This window comes from Zea mays, chromosome 8 (genome assembly GCF_902167145.1).
Source record: "Zea mays cultivar B73 chromosome 8, Zm-B73-REFERENCE-NAM-5.0, whole genome shotgun sequence".
NCBI classification, from domain to species: domain Eukaryota; kingdom Viridiplantae; phylum Streptophyta; class Magnoliopsida; order Poales; family Poaceae; genus Zea; species Zea mays.
Genome location: NC_050103.1, coordinates 153,319,527 through 153,336,871, shown reverse-complemented (window position 1 = coordinate 153,336,871; position 17,345 = coordinate 153,319,527). Strand labels below are relative to the sequence as shown.

Sequence of the window (17,345 nt, the reverse complement as noted above, 5' to 3'; positions counted from 1 at the left end):
ATTTTTAAGATTTAGAAATACACAAACAACTATTTTTCCATCGTTCATATTAGTTAGAGTAATTATAACATTTACTTTTCGCTTATTCATTCACTTGAACACAGCCAAAAGCTATAAATTAAATAAATTATATGCTAGATCTATCTATATTATATAAAACGGTATTAGCACGACTCGAAAACGAAAAATACGAAAACGATAAAAAAACTAGCTAAATCGTTTTCGTACCGTTTCTAATCGGTTACCGAACAATTGGAAAACGGTCAGAAAAAAACAGTATTCGAAACGGGACGGTACGAGAATTTCCCGTCCCGTTTTCATCCCTAACAGGCGAGACCTCTCGTCCTTGGCGGCGTCGACGTCGATGGTCTTGCCTCTGGACGGCGCGGCGGGGTCGTCCCCGATGTCGAGCGCGTTCCGGCTCACGACGTGGTAGATCTGGCGGAGCACCTCGGCGAAGGCGCGCTCTACGTTGGTGGCGTCCAGCGCCGACGTCTCCATGGAGAAGGTGCCGTGGCGCTGGGCGAAGGCCGCGGCGTCCTCGGGTGACACGGCGCGCAGGTGGCGCAGGTCGGCCTTGTTGCCCACCAGCATGACCACGATGTTGGCGTCCGTGTGGTCCCGCAGCCAGCGCTCCGCGTTGTCGAAGGTGACGCGGCGGGGCACCAGGGGCGTGCCAGGATTTAGAGAATGGGTATTCGAAATGGTTAGAGAGAAAAAAAATTGGATGGCCTAAAGCCTATCCTAATAGCCTTTTTTACTAGAAAGTAAACTAAATCATAACTCACGTTAAAATAATAGGTCATAAGATGATGTTGTTCAACACTAAACATATTAAAGCATTAAATATAGAGAACATTAAATAGTATAAGAAAGCTTACATATTACAAGACAACCTTTCGATCCTTCAAGCTTTGAAATTGTGTGATAATGTCTTCATCCTTGACTTGCAAGAAGAATTGTCTTTCAATAAAAGTAACCAAACATCCATTAAATTTTTTTTGTCCCATCTTGCTTCTTAGCTTATTTTTTATGAAGTTCATTCAAGAAAAGATTCTTTCAACGCCAGCAGTTGCAACAGGAAGAACTGCTCAAATCAGTGGTAGCACTGCTCTTCATTTTCAAATCTGCAAATAAATCACAATACACTCAATTCAATGCCTAGTCTAAAACAAATTAAACTAGCAATTAAACTAGCATATTGTACACCAGAGTTACGGAACAAAATGACTGTTGACTCAAATATTTATTTTGTAACGGTACATATGGAGACGTAAGTATTAAAGTGATTGATACATGTTATTATGCTAACAGTACACATGAGAAAAAGATGGTAAAAATGCAATCACATAAAATATCTAAATGTAAACAAATGCTAATAGTAGACACTGATACACATACACCTGAATTCTTATGACCTGTAGGCTGCAGCGGGGATCAACAATCTTGGTATGGATCCATGGTTGTTGTTAAGACGTTGGCTACAACTTGCATGTTGTCGACTCGCCGTGGGTCGTGGCACTAGCTGGCTAGTTGCAGGTCGCGACGTCGTCCAGCGCTAGCTGCAGGTTGTCGTAGGCCACGTGCAGCCGCTCCCTTCCCCGATCCTTGTGGTCGCGTTGCCGCCGTCTTTCTGTTGGGATTAGGGCTAGGCTTCAGACGTAAGCCAGAGAGGAGGGGACAGAGAGCAATCCAAGCTAAAATCGGATGGGCCTGATGGGCCGCGCGACAGATAAGGGAAGGAGGCCGGTACAAAGGAAATTGTGATCCAAATAGCTAGAAAACGTTACTATTTTATGTTCTTTTATAATATTTCGATGTATATCATAGTATATATAGTATATATGTATACGTGAATTTTTTTTGTTAAAAATAATGAGTATTCAACTGAATACCCTTGATTCAATGTGGGCCCGCCCCTGCGGGGCACGTCGTACACCACCAGCGCCGCCCACCGCGTCGCGGGCCCGCGGTAGTACGCGCTCGTGATGGCGCGGTACCTGGAGGGACACGACAGGCACAAGGGCGCACACTGTAATCAGCAGCGATCGCCGAGAGGGTCAGGGAAACTGAATCGCAGGCTAGCGAAATGCAAGCAAGGAACTGAAAAGAAGGGCGTACCTCTCCTGCCCGGCGGTGTCCCAGATCTGCGCCTTGACGAGCTTGTCGTCGACCTGGACAGTCTTGGTGGCGAACTCGACGCCGATGGTGGACCTGGTCTCGAGGCTGAACTCGTCCCTGGCGAACCGCGACAGCAGTTGTCACTGGGTTACTGAACTTAAATGCTATGTCAATTGAGTCTCCGAAATTTTATTGGTTTACTACACAACACGTCAACATCAGGTTTATATGTGATATAACACATCAACATCCGGTTTACATGTTATAAAGATACATCTTTATCTTTATCTTCCAACATCCTATCTATATGGCTAGAGTTACTCACCCTAGTGTATATATGGACTAAATCATGTGTATCGCAACATAAAAAACATATTATATATATGGACTAAATCCTGTGTATCGCAACATAAAAAACATATTAATTCACATAAGTTATCATCCATTCACCAAAATAAAGTAAGGACCTTTCAATCTCTCCTTTTCTTGGTATTGATGATAATTCTATAAACAAAATGAAAACTAATCATAATCCAAGGTAGCACTTCACACTAGTGTAAATTGTTAAACTGGTTTGCATTTTATATCGCTTATCCAACTTTTAAGCTTTGTTATTATGATATGAATAAGCACCATAAAACTTTATTCAGTAGTGATAATGTCCCCTACATGTATGCTTGAATGATTTAGATTCAAGCTTATACATGAATGAGTACGAAATTTGTGAAAAGATTGTCAAGATAAAGATGTACTTTCGTAACATGTAAATCACTTATTAAAAACATAATGATGACGTGTCATGCCACGTTAGAGCGAACCAATGAAAGTTTAGGGGCTCAAGTGACATAACACGCTAAGTTGGGGACTTTAAGTGATATGCCACGTTGGCAATCGATTTTACAAACCCGGCGTTAGATAATTTTGCATGTGCTAACAAAGTTTGAAGACTTGTTTGTCCGGTTTTCTGAATTGAGTGGTAAGTAACACAGCGTGTTAGTAAACAGCTAGTGTACTTTACTCCAATTACAAACCCTTCCACTCCCACGCGTCGTCCCTTCTGGTGGGCTGCGGTGCTCTGCCTGACTGCTTGCCTCTGCTACTGGGAAAACGGGAGGAGCGGGATAGGGGGAGGGTGTACGGGGCGCAAGTTCGCCGCGGTTTGCTACAGCTATAGGTTGTTCTTGTGTTGTGCTGCTCTGTTTATTTGTTTGTTTGTGTGACGGCGCGGGAGGTACCAAAACCTAGATCTCCTATCCATACATTTAAGTCAAAGGCAGTCAATACTCAATACCGGTCGTATTTCCACCAATCCAGACCAAAAGATGTGAAGAAAGGTGAAAGGAGATCGAGGAACGAGAAGCAAGGTCACGGGACACATCAATCAACTGAGACAGGAAGAGGGCAGCAATGGCCAATGGTGGGGAGTAAACACGCCACACGCAGTAGGCACTAGACAGACAGCCTATAGGAATAACGTCCTCGCTTCTCTAGCTATGTGTGAAGTCCCATCGTCAGATCCTACGTTTTGCCGCCAAGCCCCGGCCAGGCCACGAGCCCACCACGACCAGATGTTCAAAGAGTTCAAATTATCTGAACTCGTAACCCCAGTAGGACAGTAGTCCTCTCCACCGTTGAAAAAGTTGTATTTTTCTAGGAAACAAATAGTCAGAATTTACATAAAAATATAAATGTTTATAAATAAAATAAGTATTGTTAAATTAGTTATAAGATATATATATTTTCAGAGTAAATTTATTTAGACACAGGGAGTAAGTATTTATATCTTTATTCAATTCTAATATGATACTAGACGAAAGCATCTGTATTTTACTATTATTTTACTCTATCAGTATGAAGTTCAGGTCCCTTGGAAATGCAGGAATTTCTGAGAAATTATATAGGAATCAGTTTATTTTCGCAGGAAAAACATAGGAAAGAAGAAAAATTCACGCATCCTAAAGGGATAGGTATCCTAAGATCCATCTAAAAATAATGACATCCTTTCATATGTTTGTTATGTTTATAAAAGATACCATCAACATTTATGTCACTTAGTAGATTATTAGAAATATATATATTATGATTCAACTAATGATACATATTACACATCATAAATATTAGTTATTTTTTTAGAAAAATATATCAGGCCTCATTAATTTACAGTAAGGTCTTAATGTTTGATGATCAATATACCTATTTGGACTAACGTTATTTGTTATCGTCTTTGGTTATAGTTCAAAGGATATGAAGTAGATTTGGACTAAGGCAAAGTGGTGATTCAAATGATCAACACCTCAAGCAAGGCAGTAGAAGGCATGTTAAATATATTTAATCATAAGCAAAAAGTTCAAGAGACAATATAGAAAATAATAATGATAACGAAAAAAACTTTTAGTAAAGAACTTGCAGAAGCCATCACATTTTTAAAACAAGTTTGCACTAAACAGAAAGCCTAATTAAAAACACTAAAAACAAAAATAGTTAGCCCACAAAATGCTTACCAAAATTTGCTTGAACAATATGAAATCTTTGCAAAACTTAATGTTGAGTGATATAATAAAATTAAGTAATTAAAGTCTAGTGCAAACACCTCACCGAAGAGGAACTAATGAATAAAAATTACAAACTAAAAGTAAAGTTATCTAGCTCACAAGATGCTTATGAAAGTTTTCTTAATAAAATGGACATCTGTATCAAACATAATGATGGTGTAACTAACAAGTTAGAGGCTATTGATAGTACCCCAAGACACCTAAAGTTGGAAGTATTAAAATTAACAAAAAACAAGTTTGTATTGAGAATGTTATTACGGGGAAAAATAAACAACTCAAGTAAGAAGTAACTTGCCTCACAAGGAATTGATCAAGATAAAAGGCAAGGCAAAGCTAACACAACCTCATTAAGATAACATCACCAAGTGAGTGAAGAAGCTTAATGAGGGAAAAACCATGATTTCCTATCTATGCCATAAGGAAGGCCATAATTCCTATTAGCGCAAGTTGAATAATGAGGGAGAAAACAAAAGGCAAACAATCAAGCTCTCTAACTCCTACACAAACAAGGAGGATAAAAAAGTCTACCGCACTATCTTCTAAAGAAGAAGAAAAATGATAATGTGGTGGCCATCAAGGTAACTAAGCAAGTTAACACAAGAGGGGCCAAACAAATTTTGATGCCAAAGGAAATCATTTCCATCATGAAAATAAATGGATTTCGATCCCAACAATGACATAAGAAGTCCAATGGACTTTAGGGAATTTGGAGACTTGACAAAGCTAGGATGCATATCATCGGTTGCATCATATTGGTTCAAATTATTTCTATGTGGGTTAGTGGAGAATATGGACCCAAATTGCCCATCCATGTTAAGTAACTATATTTAGATTCTCGTAATTAATTTGATATCTAGTTTTCTTTCTATAGAAAGTTTTTATGAATCTTTTAAATTGTTGTCATGCAGAGTAGGTAAATCATATGATAGGATTGCTTGGATTCACTCTTTACCCTTAGAGCAAACCTACATGATTTGAATTATTGAGCTTTTCAGAATTTTTAAGTAGTATCTAGTGTTTACAAATGGTACCAATAGATTTATCTAATATGTACCAAATTCTAATTATATATAACTTACTCCAAATATCACCTACAAATAATGCTCACACTCATGTGACATGATCCTTCAAGTGGTATCTTTGACCTTAAAAGTCTAAGTGCATGTTTCCTACAAGTATTCAGAACTTTTATACACACTTTTAGGGGAAAGTCACTCTATAAATTGGTATCTTTGAGACTAACACTACTTTATAAGCTTATCGTGTGTGCAGTAGTCTTATTGAAAGAAAAATGGAGTCTCTAGAGAAAAGCTACATGCTTCAAATTTCAATGGTATCATGCATATTGGTATCATGTTCAAGTGAATTTCTAAATGTTGTACCTCTAAATTCATGTCATTACATACAACAGTAATACATAAACAGAAAGTGTAGAATATATATATATATACGACCAAAATAGAACTAAACTATTTTGTTGCCGCCACATTAAAAACCTTTGGTCAGAAAGAAAAAAGAGTACAACTAGCTCAAAAATAATATTCAGTTCTCTGTTCAATGTTTAGTTGAGTACTGTGCAACCATACGAAATACATATACAATGATTATCATCACTATCCCCATCTAGGTATTGGTTCTCAAAGGCATGTTGAAGCTCATGATTCTCCAAGTTGTGTTGGTCCTGTGGGCTTTGACGAACCTTAGTTAAATATTGAGTCTATGTTCAGTGGGTTTCAATGGGAGACCTTAGTTAAATGGGTCATGCCAGGCCAGCTCGTGGGCTTGACTTGAGCCCAGACATGGCCCACACATTGGACTATGTCGGCCTAGGCCCATAATTAGGTTGGGCCATGCTAGGACTGGATCGTGTCTGGAATTGTGTGCTTTGGATGGGCCTATTAGGCACAACACAAATATACACATATACATCAGCTAACGAGATGGTATTATGTCAAAGCGTAGTGTGTTGCGTGTGGTCATATTGGGCTTGGATAGTTTCTTAAGGCCCATCTGTACTGTAATAGTCCATTATTAGACGAGAAACGGGAAAGAGAAAATGACCTAAGCGCTTCGCACGTGACATACTACACACGAAAATGAAGATTTAAAGAGGTATAGATATTTGTCATCTAACTAATAAACATCATAAATATATGAGCTGAAGTGAGATTTAGTTTTCTTATAAAAAAATATCGGGCACATTACTTATTTTTTACATGCATAAATATGTACATTTTCGAGCATGTTTGTCTTTTAATTCTAGCTCAAAAGTCTATCGTTTGTTATGTTGAAAACTAGACTAATATACCTTTCCAACGACACAAGGAAGGATTGCTGAAACTATAAATATTTAATGCTAGATAGCCATGATATATAGTAGTAGCTTGCATGTTGTACAGATTTGTGTAAACTAGAACTAGCAAAGTGTGCACATTGCTATAATTTTCATTTATGCTAAGTGAAAGGGAATTAGGCTTACACATTTTTCCTAAGGTTCCGTTTGTTTCCTTTCATTTCGAGGAATTGGAATCTTACTAATGGAATATGCTATTTTTTAGAATGTGACATTCCACCACTTTCCAAAGTTATCATATAAGCCTATCTCAAATTCATAGGGTGAGAGATGGAAATTGATTCTATAGATTTACATACTATTTTTCGAATGCACAACTTATAGCACACTCTTCTACTTGTTTTGCTATAACATAAATGTAGTATATAACTATCTCTCATATGATTTAGAATAATATATAAATATATTATATATTTAAATATATGAACTTAATTAGTTTTGTCTAAATTATACTTATTAAAATGGAATTCAATTCCAACAAAACAAACGAGCCTTAATTGATTTTGGTGGTTGAATTGCCCAACACAAATAATTGGACTAACTAGTTTGCTCTAGTCCATAAGTTCTACAGGTGCCAAAGGTTCACAATAAGCTAATAAAAAGACCAAGAAAGGGGTCAAACAAAGAGAGCAAAAGACAACCCAAAGGCACCCTGGTCTGGCGCACCGGACTGTCCGGTGCACCAGGGTACTCGACGCTGAACTCGCTACCTTCGGGAAATTCAAGGGCGCTCCGCTATAATTCACCGGACTGTCCGGTGAGTCACCGGACAGTGTCCGGTGCACACCGGACTGTCCGGTGTGTCAGCGGAGCAACGGCTTCTTCGCGTGCAACGGTCGTCTGCAACCGCATTCAATGCGCTACAGTGCGCGCCAGAGTCAGAGCACGCGCAGTTGGCGCACCGGACAATCTACAGGACCTGTCCGATGCACCACCGGACAGCCAAGAGGCCACACAAGTCAGAGCTCCAACGGTCGAACCTCAACGGTCTGCTGACGTGGCTGGCGCACCGAACAGTGTCCGGTGGCGCACCGGACTGTCCGGTGCGCCATGCGACAACACACTTCCAACGTCCATTTTTGGTGGTTGGGGCTATAAATACCCCACCCACTCCACATTCAATGGCATCCAAGTTTCTACACTTCTACACCTTACAAGAGCTATAGCATTCAATACAAGACACACCAAAGAGATCAAATCCTCTCCCAACTCCACACAAAGCTTTAGTGATTAGAGAGAGAGATTTGTTGTGTTCATTTGAGCTCTTGCGCTTGGATTGCTTCTTTTCTTTCTCATTCTTCTTGTGATCATACTCAATTGTAACCAAAGCAAGAGACACCAATTGTGTGGTGGTCCTTGTGGGAACTTCGTGTTCCGTTTGATTGAGAAGAGAAGCTCACTCGGTCTAAGTGACCGTTTGAGAGAGGGAAAGGGTTGAAAGAGACCCGGTCTTTATGACCACCTCAACGGGGAGTAGGTTTGCAAGAACCGAACCTCGGTAAAACAAATCATCGTGTCTCGCTCTTTGTTTGCTCACGATTTGTTTTGCGCCCTCTCTCTCGGACTCGTTTACATCTCTAACGCTAACCCGGCTTGTAGTTGCGCTTAAGTCTATTAATTTCAGATTCGCCCTATTCACCCCCCTCTAGGCGACTTTTAATTGGTATCAGAACCCAGTGCTTCATTAGAGCCTAATCGCTCGAAGTGATGTCGGGAGCATGTGACACCCCAGTGTCACTCAGGGTTTTTCTCAAAAGCCAAACCAAGAACCATCATTTTATGTGAACCAAAGTAAGCATGAGCAACAAAACAATTTAAGTGAGAAAGAATTCACCAAGTATATACTTAAAAGTGTCATGATCAAAGCAATTGAGTCCTTTGAAAGATAAGAATGTGCAACCCTAAGTAAAAACCCTAAATGAGCCCCATGAGCAAAATTCAAGAAAGTAAGAAAAAGGGAGTGAAAAGTTTAAAATTTTGAGTTGAGCCAATTATATAAGTTAAAGTATGTTTATTAAGCAACAAGAAAGATTGAGAAGGCTTAGCCAAAATAACTCAAATAAATCCCCAAATCAGCCCTTGATCAATGAACCCTTAGAGAAATTCAGATTTCTGAATTTCAGACCTCTTCTCAAAGCTCATCTGTGTTCTCTGCTTTTCAAAACTCAAAGCCAGAAGATCCAAATATCAAAGTCGTGCCAAATTACCTTGAACACATTCTGGGAAAGTTTGAACTCAAACCAAATTCATTTGACACGGTTTTGGCGCAGCTTAACCTCGGGACCAGGCATTCTGACACTAGCACCTTGGTGACGCTACAACTCCCTGTCCCTAGCCTAAAACCGCACGTCGTCCATACACAAAAGACAAAGCTTGGTCTGGTGAACAAATCCCTTGCAGTGATCTTGCCCAAATTCGCGAAGATTTGCTCCCAATCGGTGCTTGAACAGGGGCAGAGGCAACGGGAACACGTGTTCGACCGTGGCTGACACCCCTGGTTCACACCCGTTCGCGCACCGCGCCTTCCCAGTGCACGCCCGCGCGCACTCGCCGGTCCACGACCGCCCGTGCACCGCGCCGTGCCTATAAAGCCTCCCCAGACGCGCCCCACTTCGCCCCGTACTCACCCTCACCGGCCAGCCCCTTTCCCTTAGCTCCGGCGAGCTTAATTCCGCACGCCATTGCCGCCAGAGCTTCGGCCACCGTGGCCAGCCCACCCCAGCCATCCTCCGGGCAAGCCAGTGCTTCGGCTAGCTCCGCCAGTAGCCCGTGAAGCTTGCCAAGCCCTCGGACCCGACCGGACTTCACCGGAGGCCCGAGATCGACCTCACCGGACTTCGGTCTTCCGCCGCCGCGCGTGGACCGAGCTATCCAGTGAGTCTCCGCCCAATTCCTTTCGCTCATGTCTTCTCTGGCATCCCGTGGACCTCCCTGACCTATTTGATTGAACTATCTCGCCGTGACCAGGCCGGTCTCCTCGCCGCCGACGAGCATCCCCGCCTGCGCGCGTGGACCGACCGACTCCGGCCATCTCCGACGGCGTTCCGCACACCGTTGTGATCCCCGCGACCTCCCCTTCATCCTCGACCACTTCACCGGAACAGTCTCGCCGCCGGTAAGCCCCTCCGCCCTTTTCTTCGCCGCGGCTACTGTTTAAGGTAGAAGAAGGACCTCGGGTTAGGATTTGGAGAACCCGAGGGGTTTTCTGTGATGTCAGTGACTCATGTGAATAGTAACCTAAGGACTGATTCGCGAAGGAAACTTAGAAAACCCGCCAGGGACCCCAGTGCAAAGTGGATTTCCATTTAATCAATTCTGTTATTCTTTTTAAATTGACCAGAGAACTTAGAAAATCCATAACTTGATGAAATCAAAAAGGCCTTAGAAATTAATGAACAGTGATTAATAATATTTTTCCTAGTTTACTTATGCAACAGAGAACCTAGGAAAAATACAGAGACCATTAATTTGGACCAGTTTTTAATTAAGATGATTTATTTAGCCTTATATAGACTGAAAATCAATTATTAGAATTGCAAAACTATAACCAAAGTGGTTAATAAAAATCCAGTGAACTTATAACCACCAGAGCCCCACTACAAAAATACAGAACACCTCAGCCCAACTTTTTAAGTAGGGAAAATAAATACAGAGTAATAATAAGGCATTTTTCCAATAAATCATAAACAACCCCTATCAATGTGATAATGGGCAACCAAAAATGTGCTAAGTCCATGATGAGACAAACCACCAGGGAAAAAATGCAAACCCATGAAAAAGAAGTAAACCCATACCTTTTGCTAGTAATTTATGAGAAAGGCCATTAAATTCAAATAATGCAAACCACCCCTTCCCTTAAGCAAAAAGAGGCCAAACTTCAGAATGATTGCTCTTGCACAAAATACCAACCAAGAAAAATAAGAACTCTGTTGTTGATGTTTTTCAAATATAGTGGTAGTAGAAAGCACCCCTTTGGCTAGAAACCTTAAGAAAACCATAGGAAAATAATTAAAAGGTATTAATGACTAGAAATTTGTATCAAGTCATGTTATAACACCTAAAAGCCAGCAAAAATGAGTTTTAGAGAATTATCCACTGTTAAATAATAGTTGTAGTTCAAAGCACCCCTTCTGCCCTAAAATTTGGTAATTTTGTCCAGAGAAAACCATTCACCTTCTAATCCCCAAATTTTAAGACAAAGCAACACACACCAGTAACAAGCCACTGTAATTTTTGCAGAATTTTTGGAATTTTATAAAAGTGACTTGTAGTTTAAAACCTACTCCAAAACATTAAAAGAATAAAAGAAAAGGGAAGAAGAAATGAACCCCACCTCAATAAGTCTAACTTGAGTACTTATCATTTATCCCTAAGACTTAAAAGGAATTCAGTGGAACCCCAAAAAAATAAACCTACCACTTACCTTAGCTAAGTTTAACCCAATTTACCAAGTATACCACTAAAGGGTTTTACATAAGTAAAGTTAACTTGTTTAAACTCAAAAGATCATACATCTTTAAAGTTGTAATTTCTAAAAGCACATAGCATATCATGCATATATCTTACGCATTGCATTCATTAGATTGTAATCTTGCCGACGGAGAGTACGTGCTCATCCCCGAGCAAGGACCTGTCCAAGAGGAGGACCAGGAGTAGGCTTCAGAGGCTGCTATTGAGGATCTCCCCGCAGCCCCAGCAATTGAAGGCAAGCCCCGGTTTTATGCATAACCATGTTATTATATGCTACTTTACTACACTTAATGCTTGTAGGATTGCAATGTGCACTTAAGTGTAGGAGTTGCTTGAAACCTCTAGTTGCATGAACTTAGGATTCCTTTTTGAGATGAATACTAGTATGCTAGGTCGAGTAGCTGCTTGCTAATCAGGATCTCGGTAGAAGTCGAGTGATTTTCTAGCACTCGCGCGAGGTCAGGAATTGATTGTATTCATCTTGATAACGGGATTTATGTTGGTCTATGGACTTGGATCCAGGGAGGATGCCTTGTCCATGAGACGGGAAAAATGAATTAAGGATTAATGTGTGGATACCTGAGTCAAGCTTTTGAACGTACTAAGCACATGCCGGGAAAAATGGTAACCGGTAAACCTAGTACCTGAGTGAAGCCGGGCGCGGACTTTATCCCTCATGCGACCTGAGACTGGGTCTCCCATGCTAGCTATGGTGGGTACAAGTGCGGTCACTGCACGGCGGCAGCCGGGGTCAGTGGAGCATTGTATGTCAAGGCGGTGAGGCCTGGACGCGAACGGGGAATCGATGGGGACGGTTGTCATGTGTGGGGTCGGAGTACCCTGACATGACGTGTGTTTAGGTTTACCTTGCAAGGTTTAAAACTCGATTCGAATCGTCTGCTTCTCGCAGCTAATGAGACTGCTTGATTCCTTGTACTGCATCGAGTAAGAAGTGAAATGTGGATTATATGAGATAACTTGTTGATTGAACTAATTGCTTGTTACCATGTATGCTTAGAAGGAGCAAATCTAGCTAAGTTAATGATGGTAAAATTTGAAAAGCTAAAAATTGACTTTAGAAACAGCTAGTGCTTTTGGCAAACCAAACCCCTCAGCCAAACAGCTGCATAGTCTAGAGGTAGAGGAGTAGACTCCTCACACCGGTTAAGTCTAGCTGAGTATTAGTATACTCAGCCTTGCTTGTGGCACAATTTTTGCAGGTACCATGCAGGAATTGGTTGATGGTGTGACTTGGCCTACCACCCTGCCACCGGGTTGGACGGTCGAGTGGGATGTTGCTCCGGCAGGAGAGGAGCATGAGGAGTAGTGGGCTAGGCCTTGCCCATTTCCTCATTACCGACGACATCGATTATCCGCTGCACTTTAATTTGTGAACTTATTTGCTACTCAAAAACTCCGATTTATGTAATAACTCAGTACTTAATTTGAGGTTTCCTGTTTTATTGTATTTCTTCTGTGACTCACCTTCGAGTGGGATTGTGGAATTTGATCCTGGTTAAGTCGCTCTATCAGACTAGATCTGAAGGACTGACGGGTTATTCCGATTTAAGTGTGTTACGGCCCCTGAGGCGTGACTTAGGCACTTAAGCTGGAATAATTCGGGTGGTTCTGCCACAACTGGTATCGGAGCAAATTCCACCACAGAGAAGGACAATAAACCATGAATACCAATTTTCAAAACCTAAAACTTGCCTAGAAACTGTTAACGAATCGTCAGGACTAGACCGCTAGACCTAGGACGAAAGGCCTTAGGCATAGAGGGAGAAATAGGTGGCTAATTAATTAGGCCCCGTGGGCCAGTACTTATATTTTAAGGATGCCCTAAAAAGGCACCCTATTTTCTCTTTGAGAGGCAGCGTTTCTTCCAGCATGCATGCATTATAAAACACAAAGAGGAATTGAAATTTGAGCTAACCCCTTTTCTTAAAACCTTTCGGGCTCTCTTTTTCTTTTTCCTTCCACCATAATCTTTATCTTTGATTCCCTTCCGCAGATGAATTCACCCACCCCCGCCAGTGGAGGAGACTCTCGTTTCAGTTCTGACTTCCTTTCTCGCGATGGCTTTCCCTCCATCTTGTGGGAAGTTCTTAACTCCGTCGGTTACCCTACGCCCCCTTTGTACACGGTGCAGTTGTATGAGGAGCATCGGGTACCTCGTTGTCGGGTCTGGCTGACTTTGGAGGCTCATCCCCTTCAGTCGGGTTGGCGTTCTCTTGACTCTGAGACAATTGGACTCAGGACGGATGACACCGTTGAGGCAGCAGCCTTGAAGACTCTGACGACTTTCTGTGGCTACCATCCCCTGGAGATGGTGATGCACCCCTTGGGACTCTTCCCTGCTGAGAAGAAGGATGATCCCATGTGGTGTAACCGCGTGAGCCATGTGAAGGATGTGTGGGCAATGTATCCTGACTTGGTTGGGAGGGTCACTGTTCAGTGCATGAGTGCGCTGTACCGCCTTCAGGCCCTTCAGAGCGATGCTATGACACTTCTTGCTAACACCGCTCAGACTGCCAAGCTCACTCTCGACAGTCGGGAAGATTTTGTGGTCGACCTATCCACAGAGTTGGTGGAAAAGGATCTGCAGGTGGAAAGGCTGAGCCAGCGTATCGCTACCCTGGAGCAGCAAGTGGAGATCCAAGACAACACTATTGATGTCTTGGAGAACCAGGTTCACGATGTGCAGAGGGAACTCGAGGAAGCAAATGACCACTTGGACATGCACCACCTGGAGATGGAGGCCAATGAAGCAGGAAGCGAGGGAGAAGAGGCTTCCGAGGAGCTAGGACCAGCCCCTGGTGCCAATGGGACTACCTCCGCGATGCCTCCTTCACCCGTATCCAGTGTCGCTTCCACTGCTCAGGGTTAAGCAGTCGCTTTGACATTTTTAGGCGGATAGAAACTTATGCGAGCTTAGTAGTATCACATTTTGGACTAGGCTTGTGGGTACCTTCCCCTGATTAATGTAACCCTGTAAACTTTTGATATCTGTGGGGTCTTTGTCACCATGTTATCTTCATTTCGAACCTAATATTATGATTATGGCATTTTCCTTCCATATGAGATGATATCTTGTCGTTCGGAAATGTGAGTTGGGATAACAATGGCGACAATCTCTGTTTCAGATGGCAGCTAGGCAGCGTCGCGGGCAGAACGAGCAAGCTCCCCCGCCACCTCCCCCAGCTCCCACAGTGCAGGAACTGATGGCCCAGCAGAATGAGATTCTGCGACAGCTCTTGCAGCGCCAGCCCCACCAACAGCATCATGGTGGAGGCCAGCATCAGCGACCTCCGGCTATGGCAACATACCAGGAGTTTCTGAGCACGCAGCCGCCCTTGTTCACCAAGGCAGAGGATCCGTTGGACGCCGACGTATGGCTTCGCGTCGTCGAGTCCAAGTTTCCCCTCCTCACAGGAGACTGCCCTGATGAGGCCAAGGTTCGCTTCGCCGCACAGCAGCTTCGCGGCCCTGCTCGGACTTGGTGGGACCACTTCCGTGCTATGCTCCCCGCTGATCGTGAGGTATCTTGGGAGGAATTCAAGACTGCCTTTAGAGGACACCACATCCTAGCTGGCATTCTTGATCGGAAGTTGAATGAATTTCTGGCCCTCAATCAAGGAACCCGCACGGTACTGCAGTATGCGCAAGCCTTCAACGACTTATGCCAGTATGCAGGGTATCATGCTGATTCTGATGAGAAGAGAGATCGCTTCCGCAGGGGTCTCAATACCAAGCTGCGGGAACGACTCAACACTGTCCGGGCTGATAGCTTCAATGAGTTGGTCAACATGGCCATCTCCCAGGAGGATTGCATTGTTGCTCACCGGGCAGAGAAGAAGAGAAAGGCACCAATGGCAGCACCATCCGCTCAGGCTCAGAGGTTCCGGATTGTTTCTCACAATCAGAGCAGGGGTTTCCAGCAGCAGGCAGGCAGATGGGTGATCAGGCCACCTCAGCAGCAGCAGCAGGCACCCAACCGCTACCCAGCTCCCGCCCCAAGAAATAATCAGCCTCAGCAGCAGCAGCAGTTCCGCCAGGGCAATGGGAACAAGTGTTTCACTTGTGGCAATGTGGGCCACTATGCCAAGAATTGTCCCAGGAACCAGCAGAGGCAGATGCCAGCACCAAATCAAGACAAGGGAAGAAAGCAGAAGGTGCAAGTCAGGCAAGGGAAGCTCAACTTCACTGCTCTAGAGGAAGTGCCAGAAGGAGCTCCTATCATAACCGGTACCTTTTCAGTTTATAATCAACCTGCTTTAATTCTGTTTGATTCTGGTGCATCTCATAGTTTCATTAGCCAAAAGTTCAGTGCTAAATGCAAACTGCCATTCTCTCACTCAAAAGGGTCATTCATGATAGTCACACCTGGGGGTAAAATTGCAACTAATCAATTAAACCAAAGTGTGCCTATTCAACTGGGAAGCCACATTATCAAAACCACTCTTCTTGTGTTGGGATTGGAAAATGTGGATATTATTCTAGGGGCAAATTGGATGACCTTGCACCAAGTTGTGCTTGATGTAGCCAGTCGTACCGTGGAAGTTAATTCTCCTTTCTGCGGGAATTTCACTTTGATTCTGCCTAGTCAGGGTTCTTCTCAGTCATGTGCTTTCTCTATGACGGAGATACCCCTGAAGAAGATCCCAGTGGTCTGTGAGTATGCAGATGTCTTCCCTGATGAATTGCCAGGAATGCCACCGGACCGGGATATTGAGTTCGCCATCGAGTTGCAACCGGGAACGGCCCCAATTTCCAAGAGGCCCTACCGAATGCCACCCGCTGAGTTGGCAGAGTTGAAGAAGCAGTTGCAAGAATTGCTGGATAAGGGTTTCATTCGCCCAAGCACTTCGCCTTGGGGATGTCCAGCACTGTTTGTGAAGAAGAAGGATGAAAGCTTGAGGCTGTGTATAGATTACCGCCCTCTTAATGCGGTAACTATCAAGAACAAGTATCCTTTGCCTCGTATTGATGTTCTCTTTGACCAGTTGGTCGGAGCCAAGGTGTTTTCCAAGATAGACCTTCGCTCTGGCTACCATCAGATCAAAATACGAGCAAGTGATATTCCGAAGACGGCATTCTCAACCAGATATGGGCTATATGAATTCTTGGTGATGTCATTCGGGCTGACAAATGCACCAGCATATTTCATGTATCTGATGAATTCTGTTTTTATGCCAGAATTGGACAAGTTCGTGGTGGTTTTCATCGATGACATTCTGGTGTACTCAAAGAACGAAGAAGAACATGCCGGGCATTTGCATGTAGTGCTTCAACGTCTGCGAGAGCACCACCTTTATGCCAAGTTATCCAAGTGTGATTTTTGGCTAAAGGAAATCAAATTCTTGGGTCACACTATCTCTCAGGCTGGAATAGCTGTTGATCCTGATAAAGTGCAAGAAGTGATGAGCTGGAGGCCACCAACAACTGTTCGCCAGATTCGGAGTTTTCTGGGATTAGCTGGTTATTACCGAAGATTTATTCCAGACTTCTCTCGAATTGCGAAGCCTATTACTGAGTTGCTGAAGAAAGAAGTCAAATTTGTGTGGAGTCAGAAGTGCGAAGATGCCTTCCATGCATTAAGGCAGCATCTGACCACAGCACCAGTGTTGGCGCAACCCGACAGCAGCAAGCCTTTTGATGTATATTGTGATGCCTGTGGCACCGGGCTAGGTTGTGTCTTGATGCAAGACAACCGAGTCATTGCTTATGCCTCAAGAGCACTCAGGCCTCATGAGCAAAATTATCCCACTCATGACCTTGAGTTAGTAGCAGTGGTTCATGCATTGAAAATGTGGAGGCACTATCTAATGGGAACCCACTGCAACATC

The 17,345-nt window shown here is 43.1% G+C and overlaps 1 protein-coding gene across 1 annotated transcript; it reads right to left on the bottom strand.

Moving 5' to 3' along the window:
• Positions 1-207: 207 nt before the first annotated feature.
• LOC103637397 (ras-related protein RABA1f) lies at positions 208-2,261 on the bottom strand (the record flags this gene model as incomplete). The annotated part of the gene is made up of 3 exons (XM_020543182.2): positions 208-666; positions 1,931-2,000; positions 2,122-2,261. Coding segments are annotated over 3 exons (669 nt in total), but the record flags the coding sequence as incomplete, so codon positions are not given.
• Positions 2,262-17,345: the final 15,084 nt, after the last annotated feature.